A 13,851-nucleotide genomic window follows, 5' to 3' on the forward strand; every position below is an offset into this window, starting at 1 on the left:
CAGGAGAGTCTCCTAGCTTCTATTTCCTTGCCTGAGCCTTCTGGAAGTAGAGGGAGGGCTGGGAAAGGGGATGGTGTAAGGACTGAAAGACAAGGCAACAAAGACAAATGCACCGGGACACAGAGACCAAGCAACTGTGATTCAGGCAGAAAGGACAAGAGTGTAGAGAGGCACAAACAGGAAGAGACAGGCGGAGTCAGAGAGAGGCAGACGGAATTACAACAGGCAAAAGAGACAGTGACAGAGAAGGACGGATCTCTTGCTGAGCTGCACGCTGGGAATGAGACGAGCTACTCAGGGCTTCTTCTTTCAGCTGCAGGAAGTGTTTTCAATGCCCTATTTATGAGGCTCCAAAGCAACAGCAAACAGTAATGGAACAGGACAGAGAAAGTTGGGGTGTGTGTGTGTCTTGGCTCTGTCGGCTGGGGGGTGGGGAGAGATGTCCGAGAAAGCAGCCAGTGCTTTAGAAACGCTTTCCCGTGCCCAGAGCTCAGACTCTGCAGATGGCTGAGGACCGTGCTCTTGCTGGGGGCTCAAAGCACGGGGTAGCCCATCACTTAGGGCAAACCTGGGTTCTCAAAGCTCTCTCCAGACCCTAGGCCACCCTGGTTCCTGTCTCAGGCCCCTACTCAGCTGAGAGACTACATCTTGTTATAGAGGGTGGGGCAGCTTAGAAAACAAAGAAGCAAAGCACTTGGGGCCAGGGACTGGAGTCCTGTCCACTGTTTGACAGAGGGCATAGTGCTCCGAGCCTCCAAACAGAAAGAAACCCATGGGATTATTGTCGTAGGATGTTTCCACACAGTGTTCCACCAGAAGGTAGCAGGCTGGGTACTGATTCTGTCACTAGGTAGCTTGGCAACCTTTGCCTCTCTGGGCCTCACTTCCTGCTCCGTAAAGTAGGATTGAACTACATGATTTTGCCCCAGTCTCAACTGGCCTCAGCCAGGAACACTGAAATCCTCAGGTCAGGTACTCCCAGTATCTGGTCACACACTCAGGATTCCCATGGGAATCTGACTTTTCTTCAGAGTCAACATTATTTCCTTTGAAAGACATGTTTTCGTCTTGATGTGGTGGTGATGTTTGAAAAGAAGGAAACTGAAAGAGAGCTGAGCCTGACTGAGAAGGATGAGATCTGGTGTCCAGGTTGGTTCTTCATGGAACACCCGACCAAGATAGAGTCTGAGGTGTTATTGCACGGGATCTCAAAAGCATCCAGTCCAGGCTCTTCACTTGGCAGACGTGAAGGCTGAGGCCCAGGGAGGTAAAGGGACTTGCAGAGAGACTGGGATGCCAGTCTCCTGACATCTGGTCCAGCGCTCTTTCCCCTCCACCATGTTATTTCTTCCATCGCCATTTTGTAACAGCTTGAAATCCTGCCTTTGGAGGGTAGTTCTTCTTCTTTTAAGTTTTCATAGTTCCTCTGTTAAAATACGGCTACCTCAAGGTAATGTTTACTCTCTTAAGGATCTCTTTTGAGTGATAAACATGTTGAATTCTTATGTCAGCTCTCTTCCAAACCCCAAGCTGGGCAGAAATGGGCCTTCGCATACTAAGGTGTGTTTGGTGGTGAGTTTGGGGTGTTGGTGAGCAAGGAAGAGAGTGTGAAAGAGGGGAGAAAAGCCAGGTTCAGTACAGGAAAGCTGGACACATGAAGGATGAAGCAATAAGTTTTAAAGATGTAGAGAGTACCAAGTCGGAGAGCAGGGTCCTTATAGCTCTGCTACTAATATGCTGTGACCTTAAGCAAGTCACTGTCACCCTATGGGCCTCAGTTTTTTAATTTGTGAGGCAAGTAGGTTGCACTAGTTCTTTAAAGACCCCTTCCAAGGGTGTTCCCAGGAAAAATATTTGTAAGATTCCACACGTACACTCTGACCAATTCATTCCTTTCTCCTCTGCTTTCAGCTGACTCTGCCCACGTTCCCTGTGGTGGTAAAGATCGGCCATGCTCACTCGGGCATGGGCAAGGTAAGGCTGGGGCTGCTGTGCTCTGGGGTTGAGGACAAAAAGGGCACTTTTCAGAGAGCCTGGTTGTGGACTATTCTTCTGCCTCTGTTGCTGATGACTTCTTTACAAGGAGAAGACCATTTGGCCCCTCTGAAGCCATGAGTGTTACCCAAACGGTCCTCTTGCAGCAAGCAGAGTGCAGGCCACCTGACTGGTCCCTGTGTTCTTTGCAGCAAATGTGGCTCCTGAGCCCTGGGAAGGGAAGCTCAAGAGTAGGGACTTCCTAGGGAGATGTGGCACTCAGGTCTGCATCTGGATGGAAACATCTTGATGGGTTTGGGGGCTCAGGGCTCTTGTGACTCTCAGTGTGTGTGTGTGTGTGTGTGTATGTGTCCCTTTCTCCCTCTCTGCCTTCCTCCAACATTAGGTCAAAGTGGAAAACCACTACGATTTCCAGGACATTGCTAGCGTGGTGGCCCTCACCCAGACCTACGCCACAGCAGAGCCTTTCATTGACGCCAAGTATGACATCCGGGTCCAGAAGATAGGCAACAACTACAAGGCTTACATGTGAGTGGGGGTGGGGTCCCCAAAGATGCTCTTCGCTGTCTCCTCAGCTCTGGGGAGACTCTCGGCCTCCAGGTAGTAGCCACCTCTCAGTTTAGCCTCCTCTGGCCCACAAGGCAGAGAACAGAGAAAGGGTGCCATTCAAGTCAAGGGAGTCTTAGCCTGGCTTCCTTTCAAGGCAGAGAAGGGGTTCCTGAACTAAGATGAGAAATAAAATGAGTATTTATTTTCATTTTAGCCTCTAAGTGGAATCTGACGTTCTCCTCAGTTATGAGCAGACTGGAGTATCAGCAGCAGCATGTGTGATTTGTCACTAATGGTCATCACAGAGGTTTTTGTTTCACATACACTTGTGACAGATCTCTCTAAATACCAGTTACTTTTATCACTATTTAAGAATCATGGTAGTTAGACTTGCCACTGCATTCACACCTGTGAATACATTTGTTATTTACGAAGAAACATATTTTTTACTAATCTGAGATTTGTTTATTATTTTTGATAACTCTTCTGGTAAATTCTTTTAAATAATTGAGTTCCTTTGTTGTTCTCTGTAGTTTATTTTACATTCACACGTCTTATATATTTTACACATTGAAAGGAATCCATAGGCTTCACTAGGCGGCCAGAGCACAGAAAAAGTTAAAAACTCCTGACGTAGCGATATAGCCCTGCAAACACTACAGAACATTAAAAGCCTAGTGGTTATGAGAATAGATGATTCCTCCATGTAACTGTGTCCATTTGCCAGAATGGAAAGGTAAAGGTTTCCTCCAATACAATTTAGAAAAAGAAAAGATTTCAAGACTACCTGATCTTCCATAAAATACATAAGAATAAAAATGGCTTACAAGTCCAATTTTGGAAATATTAACTTCACACTGTAAAAAATGTTAAGGTAGTGTTCTTCTTTACAAAGAGAGAACATTACAATATATGAATTTGATCTGTGCCACTCAGGACTTGAGCAGACATCAGGGTTGAGCAGCTTCCCTCCATCACCATCTATTTTCATTTTTCTTCCCTCATCTTTCCTTTTAGTGTGTATACTCCCCACCCCTGGAGTTAGTTAGGAGTTCCTTCCCTGCACTCCTTTCTTGTAACCCTTCGCACACTTCTAGTTGAGCGCTTTTCACACGTTGGGTATTTGTACCACGCTCCTCTGAGCTCTCTGGGCGGAACTGGAGTCATCTCTGTGGCCCTGCTTCCTTGTACAGTAGCAGGCGTGTAGTAGGCCCCCAGTAAGTATGCAGGGAAGAGCCCTTGTGAAGAACTGAAGCACAGAATCTTTTTTACCTTTATTCACCCGATTCCTACTTTTTTAAGTTTATAATTTTTTTTTTAGTAAATCTTTATTGGAGTATAATTGCTTCACAATACTGTGTTAGTTTCTGTTGCACAACAAAGCGAATCAGTCATATGCATACTCTTCCCCATATCCTCCTCCTCTTGAGCCTCCCTCCCACCCTCCCTATCCCACCCCTCTAGGTCATCGCAAAGCACTGAGCTGATCTCCCTGTGCTATGCTGCTGCTTCCCACCAGCCAACTATTTTACATTCGGTAGGGTATATGTCTTGCTTCGCCCTCCCACCCCATGTCCTCAAGTCCATTCTCTATGTCTACCTCTTTATTCCTGCCCTGCAACTAGGTTCATCAGTACCATTTTTTTTTTTTTAGATTCCATATATATGCGTTAGCATACAGTTATAATTTTTTATTTAAAGCCTTTCTGCTTCAGAAAGGAATTTAGGGTTGCTTTAAAATTATGCACAATGTAAGACAGGATAATTTAAAAGACCATTATAAAAACTAGCTAAAAGAAGCAGAAGAATTGATGACTTCAGCACCTAGGAAAGCAGGTATCCTATCCTTTAATTTTAAAATCCCCTAAATAAACTCAAAACAGTTATGACAGTGGAGCAAGAATGTCTTCATCCTTAAAAAGAGACACCACATTTTTAAAGGTTGGGGTTTCTGAAAACAATTTAAATGAAGCATAAGATAAGAGAGTCAGGGACTTCCCTGGCAGTCCAGTGGTTAAGACTCCGTGCTTCCACTGCACGGGGCACAGGCTCTATCCTTGGTGAGGGAATTAAGATCCTGCATGCCGCAAGGCGCAGCCAAAAAAAATAGGGGACTTCCCTGGTGGTCCAGTGGTTAAGAATCTGCCTTCCAATGCAGCGGGGAACACGGGTTTGATCCCTCGTCAGGGAACTAAGATCCCACATGCCGCGGGGCAACTAAGCCCACGTGCCACAACTACTGAGCCCACACGCCACAGCAGGAGAGAAGCCCACGTGCTGCAAAGAAAGATGCCGCATGCTGCAACAAAGATCCCTCATGCCTGACACACTAAGACCTGACGCAGCCAAATAAATAAATAAATATTTTTAAAGTAAATAAATAAATAAATAAATTTAAATGGCCAGAATCAACATTTAAAAAAAAAGAATCCCCAACCATTGATGAGGGGTGGGTGACTGGAGCAGCTTTAGAAAACATTTACTGACCTTTTTTTTTTAACATCTTTATTGAAGTATAATTGCTTTACAATGGTGTGCTAGTTTCTGCTCTATAACAAAGTGAATCAGCTATACATATACATATATCCCCATATCTCTTCCCTCTTGCGTCTCCCTCCCCCACCTCCCTATCCCACCTCTCTTGGTGGTCACAAAGCACTGAGCTGATCTCCCTGTGCTATGCGGCTGCTTCCCACTAGCTATCTATTTTACATTTGGTAGTATATATAAGTCCATGCCACTCTCTCACTTCGTCCCAGCTTACCCTTCCCCCTCCCCGTGTCCTCAAGTCCTTCTTTATGTCTGCATCTTTATTCCTGTCCTGCCCCTAGGTTCTTCAGAACCTTTTTTTTTTTTTAGATTCCATATATATGTTAGCATACAGTATTTGTTTTTCTCTTTCTGACTTACTTCACTCTGTATGACAGACTCTAGGTCCATCCACCTAACTACAAATAACTCAATTTTGTTTCTTTTTATGACTGAGTAATATTCCATTATGTATATGTGCCACACCTTCTTTATCCATTCATCTGTCGATGGACATTTAGGTTGCTTTCATGACCTGGCTATTGTAAGTAGTGCTGCCATGAACATTGTGGTACATGACTCTTTGAATGATGGTTTTCTCAGGGTATATGCCCAGGAGTGGGATTGCTGGGTCGTCTGGTAGTTCTATTTTTAGTTTTTTAAAGAACCTCCATACTGTTCTCCATAGTGGCTGTATCAATTTACATTCCCACCAACAGTGCAAGAGGGTCCCCCTTTCTCCACACCCTCTCCAGCATTTATTGTTGGTAGATTTTTTGATGATGACCATTTACTTACTTTTTTATTTGCAAGGGACCGTCAGTTATTTGAGGGAATGTTTAGGCCCTCTCAGCTCCTCTTTCCCAAACTTTTGGCCATTCTCTTGCTCTCAGAAGAAGGAATTGACTTGGCAGTAGTCAAGATAAGGTTTGCGATTCTTCCCTTCTCCCCCAGCCCTCACCGTAGAGACCTAGAGACAGCCACGGTTGGTGGGAAGAATGCGCTGCTCCTGCTCCACTGTCAGTAGGCAATAATGTGGGTCCCTCTGTGGAGGTCGGATGACCTGTGAGCCTCCCTAAACGGCTTCTCAGTTTCCCCTCTGCTCCCACATGCTCCAGGTAGCCTGCATGGATCTGTGCCCTGCATCCCGTTGTTAGAGAAAGGTGTAAAGTATAAGGGACATTATTATTACTCAAAGTTTCTGAGACCCTATTATGTACCGTGGCCTTGTGCTGGGGACATGGAAGTGAGGGACTCTCTGCCCCTGTCCTTGAGGAGTCCAGCGTCACCACAGGAACACACCTGTGAACCACCAGTGTTAGGAAGACAGCATTATTTTTACTATGATCTGCCTTTGTGTTTCTATTCATATTTTGCAAGCCACTCAGCTGTCAGTTGTTTGTCTTTTCTGAACTAGGTAGTGGGGTGTAGGGAAAAGCGCAGCACAATGAAGGAACCAAGAGTCCTGAGTTTTTATCTTGTATCTACTTTGACTAGATATACAATCCTGGACAAGTCATCTAACCTTTCTGCATCTTAATCTCCTTGTCTGTAAAATGGGGGCAAGAATCGCAGCCTACTCAAAACAGGGCGGTTGCAGTGAGGTTCTGGCGAGGGATTTGGGAAAGGAAGAACCTTGGAAGGTAGTCAGTACTATACAAATGTGAGGGGTTGTTTCTACCATATTGGTCGGCTCACTGGGCTGGCTCGGGCTCTGAAGTACCAGGCGTGTGTCTCGGCTTCTCAGTGTCTGAAATCAGATCTCTGAGAGAATACTCCTGAGAACTGCTGAGCAGAGAAGCACATCATCCAGTCTTCAGTCATAGTGAGTGATAAAGACAGCAGGTGAAGGGCTCTGTCAGTAGTTGAGCAGGGCTTTTCTGTCCCCTAGGCCATCCCCTTCCTCTTGACTGTGTCTGAGCGAAGACTAATAATTTAAAAGCCATATTTTTGGTATTTTACAGTTTATTTAAAACTGTATCAGTTGGTCCTCATGACAACCCTGTGTTTACATAGGGATAAGGGAGGCACAGAGAGGTGAAGTGATTCACCCAAGGTCATCCAGCCAGTCAAGAGCAAATCCAGAACCAGAAACCAGGTCACCTGCCTCCTATTTAGTCCAAGACTAGTTGACTCTAACACATGCTCTTGGAGGGAGGGCGCAGAGGGCACGGAAGAGAAGGGGTTGGGGACTTGATTCCATCAGCTCCATGTGATGGATGAGGCAGCCTAAGCCTGAAGAGGTTAACTGACTTGTCCAGAGTCATGTTGCTGATACTGTAGGCCCTCAAAATTAACTACTGAATGAATAAGTGAGCTAGTAAGGAAGCCATGGGGAGATATTCACAGGAACCCTGAAGGTATTTCCAGGATCAATAGAATTCAGTTTGTATATACCAACTCAGCCCAGATACCAAGTGGGTAGGCTGCTGGGAATACAAGACAAAATATATACCCTCAAGTGATTAATAGACTTGTAGACAGAAGACTAAGCTCAAATAACTAAAGTAAAAAGTAGACGCAGGATTTTAAGTGAGGTGCAGGCAAAGTCCCCTAGGTGTTCTAAAGAGAGCAAGTGCCCATCTGGTTGAAAGGATCAGTGAAGGCTCCGTGGAGCCAGAGCAGTCTGGGTGGGACTCGTGTAGAAAGGAGGAGAGCACTGCAGGCGGGGCTTGGCAGAGGCAGCCAGGCTCTAGGCTCAGCAGACAGGCCCCCGGCTATTTGCGGGAGAAGCAGGTGGGGAAAGTGGCGGTGAGCCCTCCTCTTGCTGGCCCGGCTCACTGTCTGTCCTGTCCTGGCGGGACCTTGTTGTAGGAGGACGTCGATCTCAGGGAACTGGAAGACAAACACTGGCTCTGCAATGCTGGAACAGATCGCCATGTCAGACAGGTAAGTAAGGGGAGGCCTCTGTAGATGAGGAGGTGTAAGAAATGAGCCCTGCCCAAAGGGAGCCTCTGATCAGGCCGGACAGATGGAACACAAAGGCCCAAGCACCCAGTTAACAAGATCAGGCAGGAATGGGTTATGTGCTGAATTGTGGAGATAAAGACTGGACATGCCATAGAAGGTCCAGGAAAGGAGGAGTTACTGTGGGTTGGCATGGCCAAGGAAGGCCACCTGGAGTAGGTGAGACCTGCTCTGAGCTTGGGAAGGCAGGTAGGATCTGGAAAGCAAAGCAGGAGGGCCCTGTAGACAAGGCAGTGTATTTGATGGTGGTGGAGGGCGGGAGGGATGGGGCGGGGGCTGGGAGAGGTAGAGACAGCAAGGAGAGCATGGGACTAATGCCCCAGCCTTGGGACACCTTCCCCTCCCCTCCAGGTACAAGCTGTGGGTAGACACCTGCTCTGAGATGTTTGGTGGCCTGGACATCTGTGCTGTCAAAGCTGTACATGGCAAAGATGGGAAAGACTACATTTTTGAGGTGAGTCTGGCCCACACAGTATCTCAGTACGAGACAACCCCCCAGGCTGGAGGCCAGGCTTTTGGCTTGAGACCTACATGGGCAGCACGGACTGCATTTATGTTAGAGTCTCCTGAGCCCTGGGAAGGTTTCCAGATGACACAGCCAGGGGGTATGCATAGCAAAAACACACCTGCCAGTGGGAGATGTTATTTCTAACCAGCTAGGCTGACCCACACCATTGGTAAGAGATGCCAGACTTGGGTTCCTGGGTCCTAGCCTGCCACTCCTCTGGGAAGACTTGAGTGGTTTTGCCATTCTTGGTCTCAGGAAGCTGGTCTTGGGAATCATTTGGTCCAGTCTGCTCATTTTGCCAGTGAGGCAACTGAGGCCTAATGCCATGAACATGTGCCCAAGGCTATGCAGTGAATCGGTGTCTCAGCCTGGACTAGAACGCAGGTCTCCTGGGTGCAGGAGGTTCTCCTTAGCCCTTCTCGGAGCCTGGAGACACTTGACTCAGCCTGAGCCTCTGGCACAATTTTGCTGACTCTTTTCCTGTATTAAAGGGAGAGTCAGTGGCCATATGGTCTTTCACACACATTCCCGTCCAGTCTTCCCAGGAGCAGGAGAGGCTCCTTGCCAAGAATTGGTGGTATTTGCAGAGGATTCACGTCAGGAGCCCAAAGTGGGCTTCGGCATCTACTCCATGGTCTGCTTGGCACGTAACTTCTGGATGGTCATACCTTCCGCCTCTCGGTGGGCCTCAGTTTTCTTATCCATGAATGAGAGAGTTGGACTACAGAGTCTATGATCCTGGGCAAGCAGACACTCCCTAAAGGAGGAAAATATTGATCTGGACCTTGAGGTACGGGAAAAATTGGATTGGTGGTAAAAAGAGAAGGCATCCTCTCTCCTTGCTTTCTCTTTCTCCCCACCACCTTCAGCCACCAGACTGAAGTCTCACTGAGCCCTGGCATGGGTGAAGTCTGGGGGAGGCCCAAGGCAAAGGCTTGCAGGAGAAGGGGATAAAGGCCAATATATGCAAAGGAACATGCTTCCAGCCGAAGACAAAAGCACCAACTTCACCCCAACCTCTCTCTGCTGGCTTAAGTCCTGCTCATTCTGAAAGACTGTACCAGGCCTTGGATGTTTCCAGGCCCTTTCCTAATCTGGGCCACTTCCTCCACCAGGTCATGGACTGTAGTATGCCACTGATGGGGGAACACCAAGTGGAGGACAGGCAGCTCATCACCGACCTGGCCATCAGCAAGATGAACCAGCTGCTGTCCAGGACCCCTATCCTGTCTCCTCAGAGACCCTTAACCACTCAGCAGCCACAGGTAAGCAGGGAAGAGACGGAGGAGAGCCAAGAACCATTGCCAAGCCCACTGCTCTAGACTGGTGGCTCTAGGATGGAGCAGAGGTCAGATACCTACAGGCCTGCATGGGCTTTATGTAGTCTTTTCCTTCTCCCTCTCTTTCCCTTCCCTCCCCTTTGGACACCTGATTATCTTCTACCACCCCTTATAGAAACCTTCTCATTAGCAAGCTGCAGGATCAGCTATAGAACTGTCCAGAGATGGAGTACTGGATCCCTTCCCTCTGAACTTGAAGACTCCAGGGAACCAGAACCTGTTTCCCCTGGGACTTTTAAACTGGGAGGTATCTGAGGAAGGGCTGGATCAGATCTCTCATTAGCTGTTTCACTGCCTGAGAGGTCTGCCACATTTGTAGAGAAAGAAGGGTGATTCTGAGAAATCTCCTAGTCTGGAGAGAGGGGAGAGTCAGGTCCCTCATTCTGAGCAGGAGTGACAAGGTAAAACTCATATTCGAGTTTTGCTTTCCTTCCTAAGGGAGACGAGGCAGCTTTCTCCAGTTGACTGTGGTGTGTGACTCCGGGCAGTCACATTCACAGTGACAGTATTCCAGCTGCAGGTCTAGTGGGAAATCCACACTGAGGTTTTTGTGAAACCTCAGGCCCTGTGGCACTATAGTGGGCTAAAGACAGTCATCTAGGAGGTAGCTCATTTTTCAAAAATGTCGCCAAACTCTTCTCTCCACCGTATAATAGAGTAGTAAGAACTTGGGACAATGAATCCAAGAACTGAGTCCTAGACTAGCTCTTCCCCTAAACAGCTGTGTGACTCTGGGGGGAAGTTACTACCCTTTCCAGGGCTCAGGTTTTATCCCTTATAATGAAAATCTCTCAGCAGTCTTGCTTTCGAGATCCTACTTCAGTTAGGGAGGTGGAATAGAATAGTGATTCAGAATGTGGGCTTTGAAGCAGGAACTATCCAAATTTGAATCCTGGACCCTCCATTTACGGGCTTTGTGACCTTGAACGATGACCGTATCTGTGGCTCAGGAGAGATCTAAACAACAGCCCTTATTTTCTAGGGTTGTTACAAGGATCAGATGAAGTAAAGAACCTAACACATGGCATAGCACGTGGTAAATGCTCAGTAAAGGCCACCTGTGTTGTTACGTAAGCAGCCTCTGGGTGTGGGTTCCCTACAGCCTTAGGCTTTGAGATCATCACTCCCTTTTCTAAAGATCAGTGCTGGGATTATACTGCAATCAGAAGCCAAGTAATTGGATTCTTGAAATCTTTCAGTAAGAAAGAAGAAAAGGAGGGGGAGAGGGCAAAAAAAAAAAAAAAAAACAAGATAAAATAGTCTGGATTATTTAGTATAGAAGCAAATTAGCCCACATTTATCTTCTCATCATTTGAACATCACAGAATCATAGCATAGAAACATAGAGACAGCTGTGCTGTCTTTGGGTATCCAAGTTGGGAGTGGCCCCATGTGGCAGGATGTTACCATAGATCAGCTCTTGTGTTTGTTTCACACCTTCTATAGGTGACTCACGCTCTGGGGGCCTCTGACCAAGTGCAAGAATCTGTTCCTGTGCTTCAGGAATGTAGTCACTAGATAATTAGGTAGGGTAATTAAGACTACACACCTTAGTTGCTTGTTAGAGATACAAGCCCATTATTTAAATATTGTACTTAACTAGAGGTGATAAAAAGATTTTCCCGGTTAAAATAATATGAGTCCCGCAGTAGATTTTATGATTTTGTAAATCTGATGGAATCAAGGTGTTTGAGTCCTAGTCTTGCCTTTTAGTCCACACTGTCTCAGTGATGGGATTGGCAGATTGATGTTCATTCCTGCTCTAGAGGAAAAGTGACAAGAGCCCCCTTCCCCCCTTACCCACTGAGAAATACAGAGAATATCTGGTAGCTGCTTAAAGAATTTATGACAGAGTAAGAGAGCCTGATGCTGCCCAGGCAAGATGAACAAAAATGGGCTTCTCTGGGATTCTGTGAGGGTTGCTTAAGTACTTTTATAAATGTGTGCAACACTGTCTTGGCCTCCTAAAGGGAAATCATCCTGACTTGAATGAAGGCTACGCTGAAAGTCAGGAGACCTGAGTTCAGCCTGTCCTTGCCACTGACTCACCAGGTCACCTTGGTAGATTTCTTTCTATTTCTCTGCCCCAGCATCTTTGCGTGTATAATGAAGGGTTGAACAAAAAAAATCGCTAAGATCTCTTCTAACAATAAAATTCAGATAATATGAAAATGATAGAAGTTCAATAACAAAGAAAGAATTGACCAGAAAAAGTGTTTTCACCCAATGAAAGCATTGATTCTTCTTTCATATAACCCCCTTACTTTGTAAACATTAAATATTTCAACTCAAATATTTTAAAGAGAAATATGTCAGAGTCAAGGCAGGAAACCTGGTAGGGAATGAGCTTCCCTAAATATAGGCACACCTGCAAAACTTCCTTGTAGCAAAGCCAGTGTGGCTTCAGGGTAAGTTTTTCTCTGCTGAGCCTCACATTTGAAGTTACAACAGAAACTGTAAAACTGTGGAAAGCACACCACGCTGGGAGTCAAGACACTCAGGGGCTAGTCTCACTCTGCCGTGACATCACGTGACCGTGGGTAAGTCAGTTCCCATCTCTAGACCTGTTTCCTCACCTATAAAATGGAATTGGATTAGATGATCTTTAGATCCCTTTCAATTCTAAGGTCACATGAAACCTGGAGTCAGCCCAGCTGCAAAGTCTAAAGGCCCTTAAGTCCTCCACAAGACTACCCTCACTCCTGACAGCAGCAGGAAGTTCAGATAGTTCCCCAAACCACCCTCGGGTTCAGTAATTCTCTGGAAGAACTCACAGAACTTCTTGAAAGCTATTATACTCACAGGTGTATTATGGGAAAGGATACAGGTCAAAAATAAGTGAAAGAAGGATGCAGGGCTTCCCTGGTGGCGCAGTGGTTGAGACTCTGCCTGCTAATGCAGGGGACACGGGTTCGAGCCCTGGTCTGGGAAGATCCCACATGCCACGGAGCAACTAGGCCCGTTGAGCCACAACTACTGAGCCTGCGCGTCTGGAGCCTGTGCTCTGCAACAAGAGAGACCGCGATAGTGAGAGGCCCGCGCACCGCGATGAAGAGTGGCCCCCGCTTGCCGCAACTAGAGAAAGCCCTAGCACAGAAACGAAGACCCAACACAGCCAAAAATAAAAATAAATAAATAAATTTAAAAAAAAAAAAAAAAAAAGAAGGATGCATAAGGCAGAGTCTGGGAGGGTTCCAAACACAAAGCTTCTTTTGTCCTTAGGATGCATTATCCTCTGGCATCCATATGTGATAAGGCACATGGAGTGTTGCCAACCAGGGAAGCTTACCTGAATTTCAGTGTTCAGAGTTTTTGTTGGGGTTTCATCTTGTAGGCTTGCTTGATTGATTGATCACCTCCTTGAACTCAGTCTCCAACTTTCCCCTCCCTGGAGGTCAGCCTAATACCAAGGGGCCTGAGGGGCCCACCATGAGTCACCTCATTATCATGCACCATCAGGTGGGCTGAGGGGCCCCCACCTTGAATAACAGAGACACTCCTGTCACTCAGGAAATTCCAAGAGTTTAGAGGCTACTTTCCAAGGGGGGAGGGGGTTGTGAGTAAAGGCCAGATCTCTCTTTGGGCAAGGCCAAATTCTTTACTACATACATAATTAAATTAATTTAGCAAATGTCTCTCAAATACTTTCAAGCCTTATTTGTCTGTGTTTTCACTGACTAGCACAGGCCTACCCCAAAGTATGTGCTTAAAATTAGTTAATAAACTTAGGGCCACAGTGATAAATGCAGTGCCCTCGTACCATCCTAGCTCACTGTGCCCTCGCCGTGCCGGTAAGGCCTTTGCATTAGCTGTGTCCTCTCTCTGAAGTGCTCGTCCCGTATTTTTGCATGGCTGGCTCTTTCTTGATTGTATACCATATTTCCTAAACCCTCCAATCCAAAGTTGCCACCTAGTCACTGGCTACCACCCCTCCCTTCTTTAATTTTCTGCACATCACTTGCT

At 46.6% G+C, this 13,851-nt stretch overlaps 1 protein-coding gene across 1 annotated transcript in view; it reads left to right on the forward strand.

Annotated features, from left to right (window-relative positions):
* SYN2 (synapsin II) overlaps positions 1-13,851 on the forward strand; it is a 170,635-nt gene that overhangs the window by 140,121 nt on the left and 16,663 nt on the right. Inside the window, exons 6-10 of the mRNA XM_082415737.1 lie at positions 1,912-1,974; positions 2,381-2,523; positions 7,888-7,962; positions 8,392-8,494; positions 9,664-9,813. Of these exons, the coding sequence (XP_082271863.1) occupies positions 1,912-1,974; positions 2,381-2,523; positions 7,888-7,962; positions 8,392-8,494; positions 9,664-9,813 (534 nt within the window). The remainder of the gene's footprint in view (positions 1-1,911; positions 1,975-2,380; positions 2,524-7,887; positions 7,963-8,391; positions 8,495-9,663; positions 9,814-13,851) is intronic.

This window comes from Balaenoptera physalus (genome assembly GCF_965194825.1).
Source record: "Balaenoptera physalus genome assembly, chromosome: 11".
Classification (NCBI taxonomy): domain Eukaryota; kingdom Metazoa; phylum Chordata; class Mammalia; order Artiodactyla; family Balaenopteridae; genus Balaenoptera; species Balaenoptera physalus.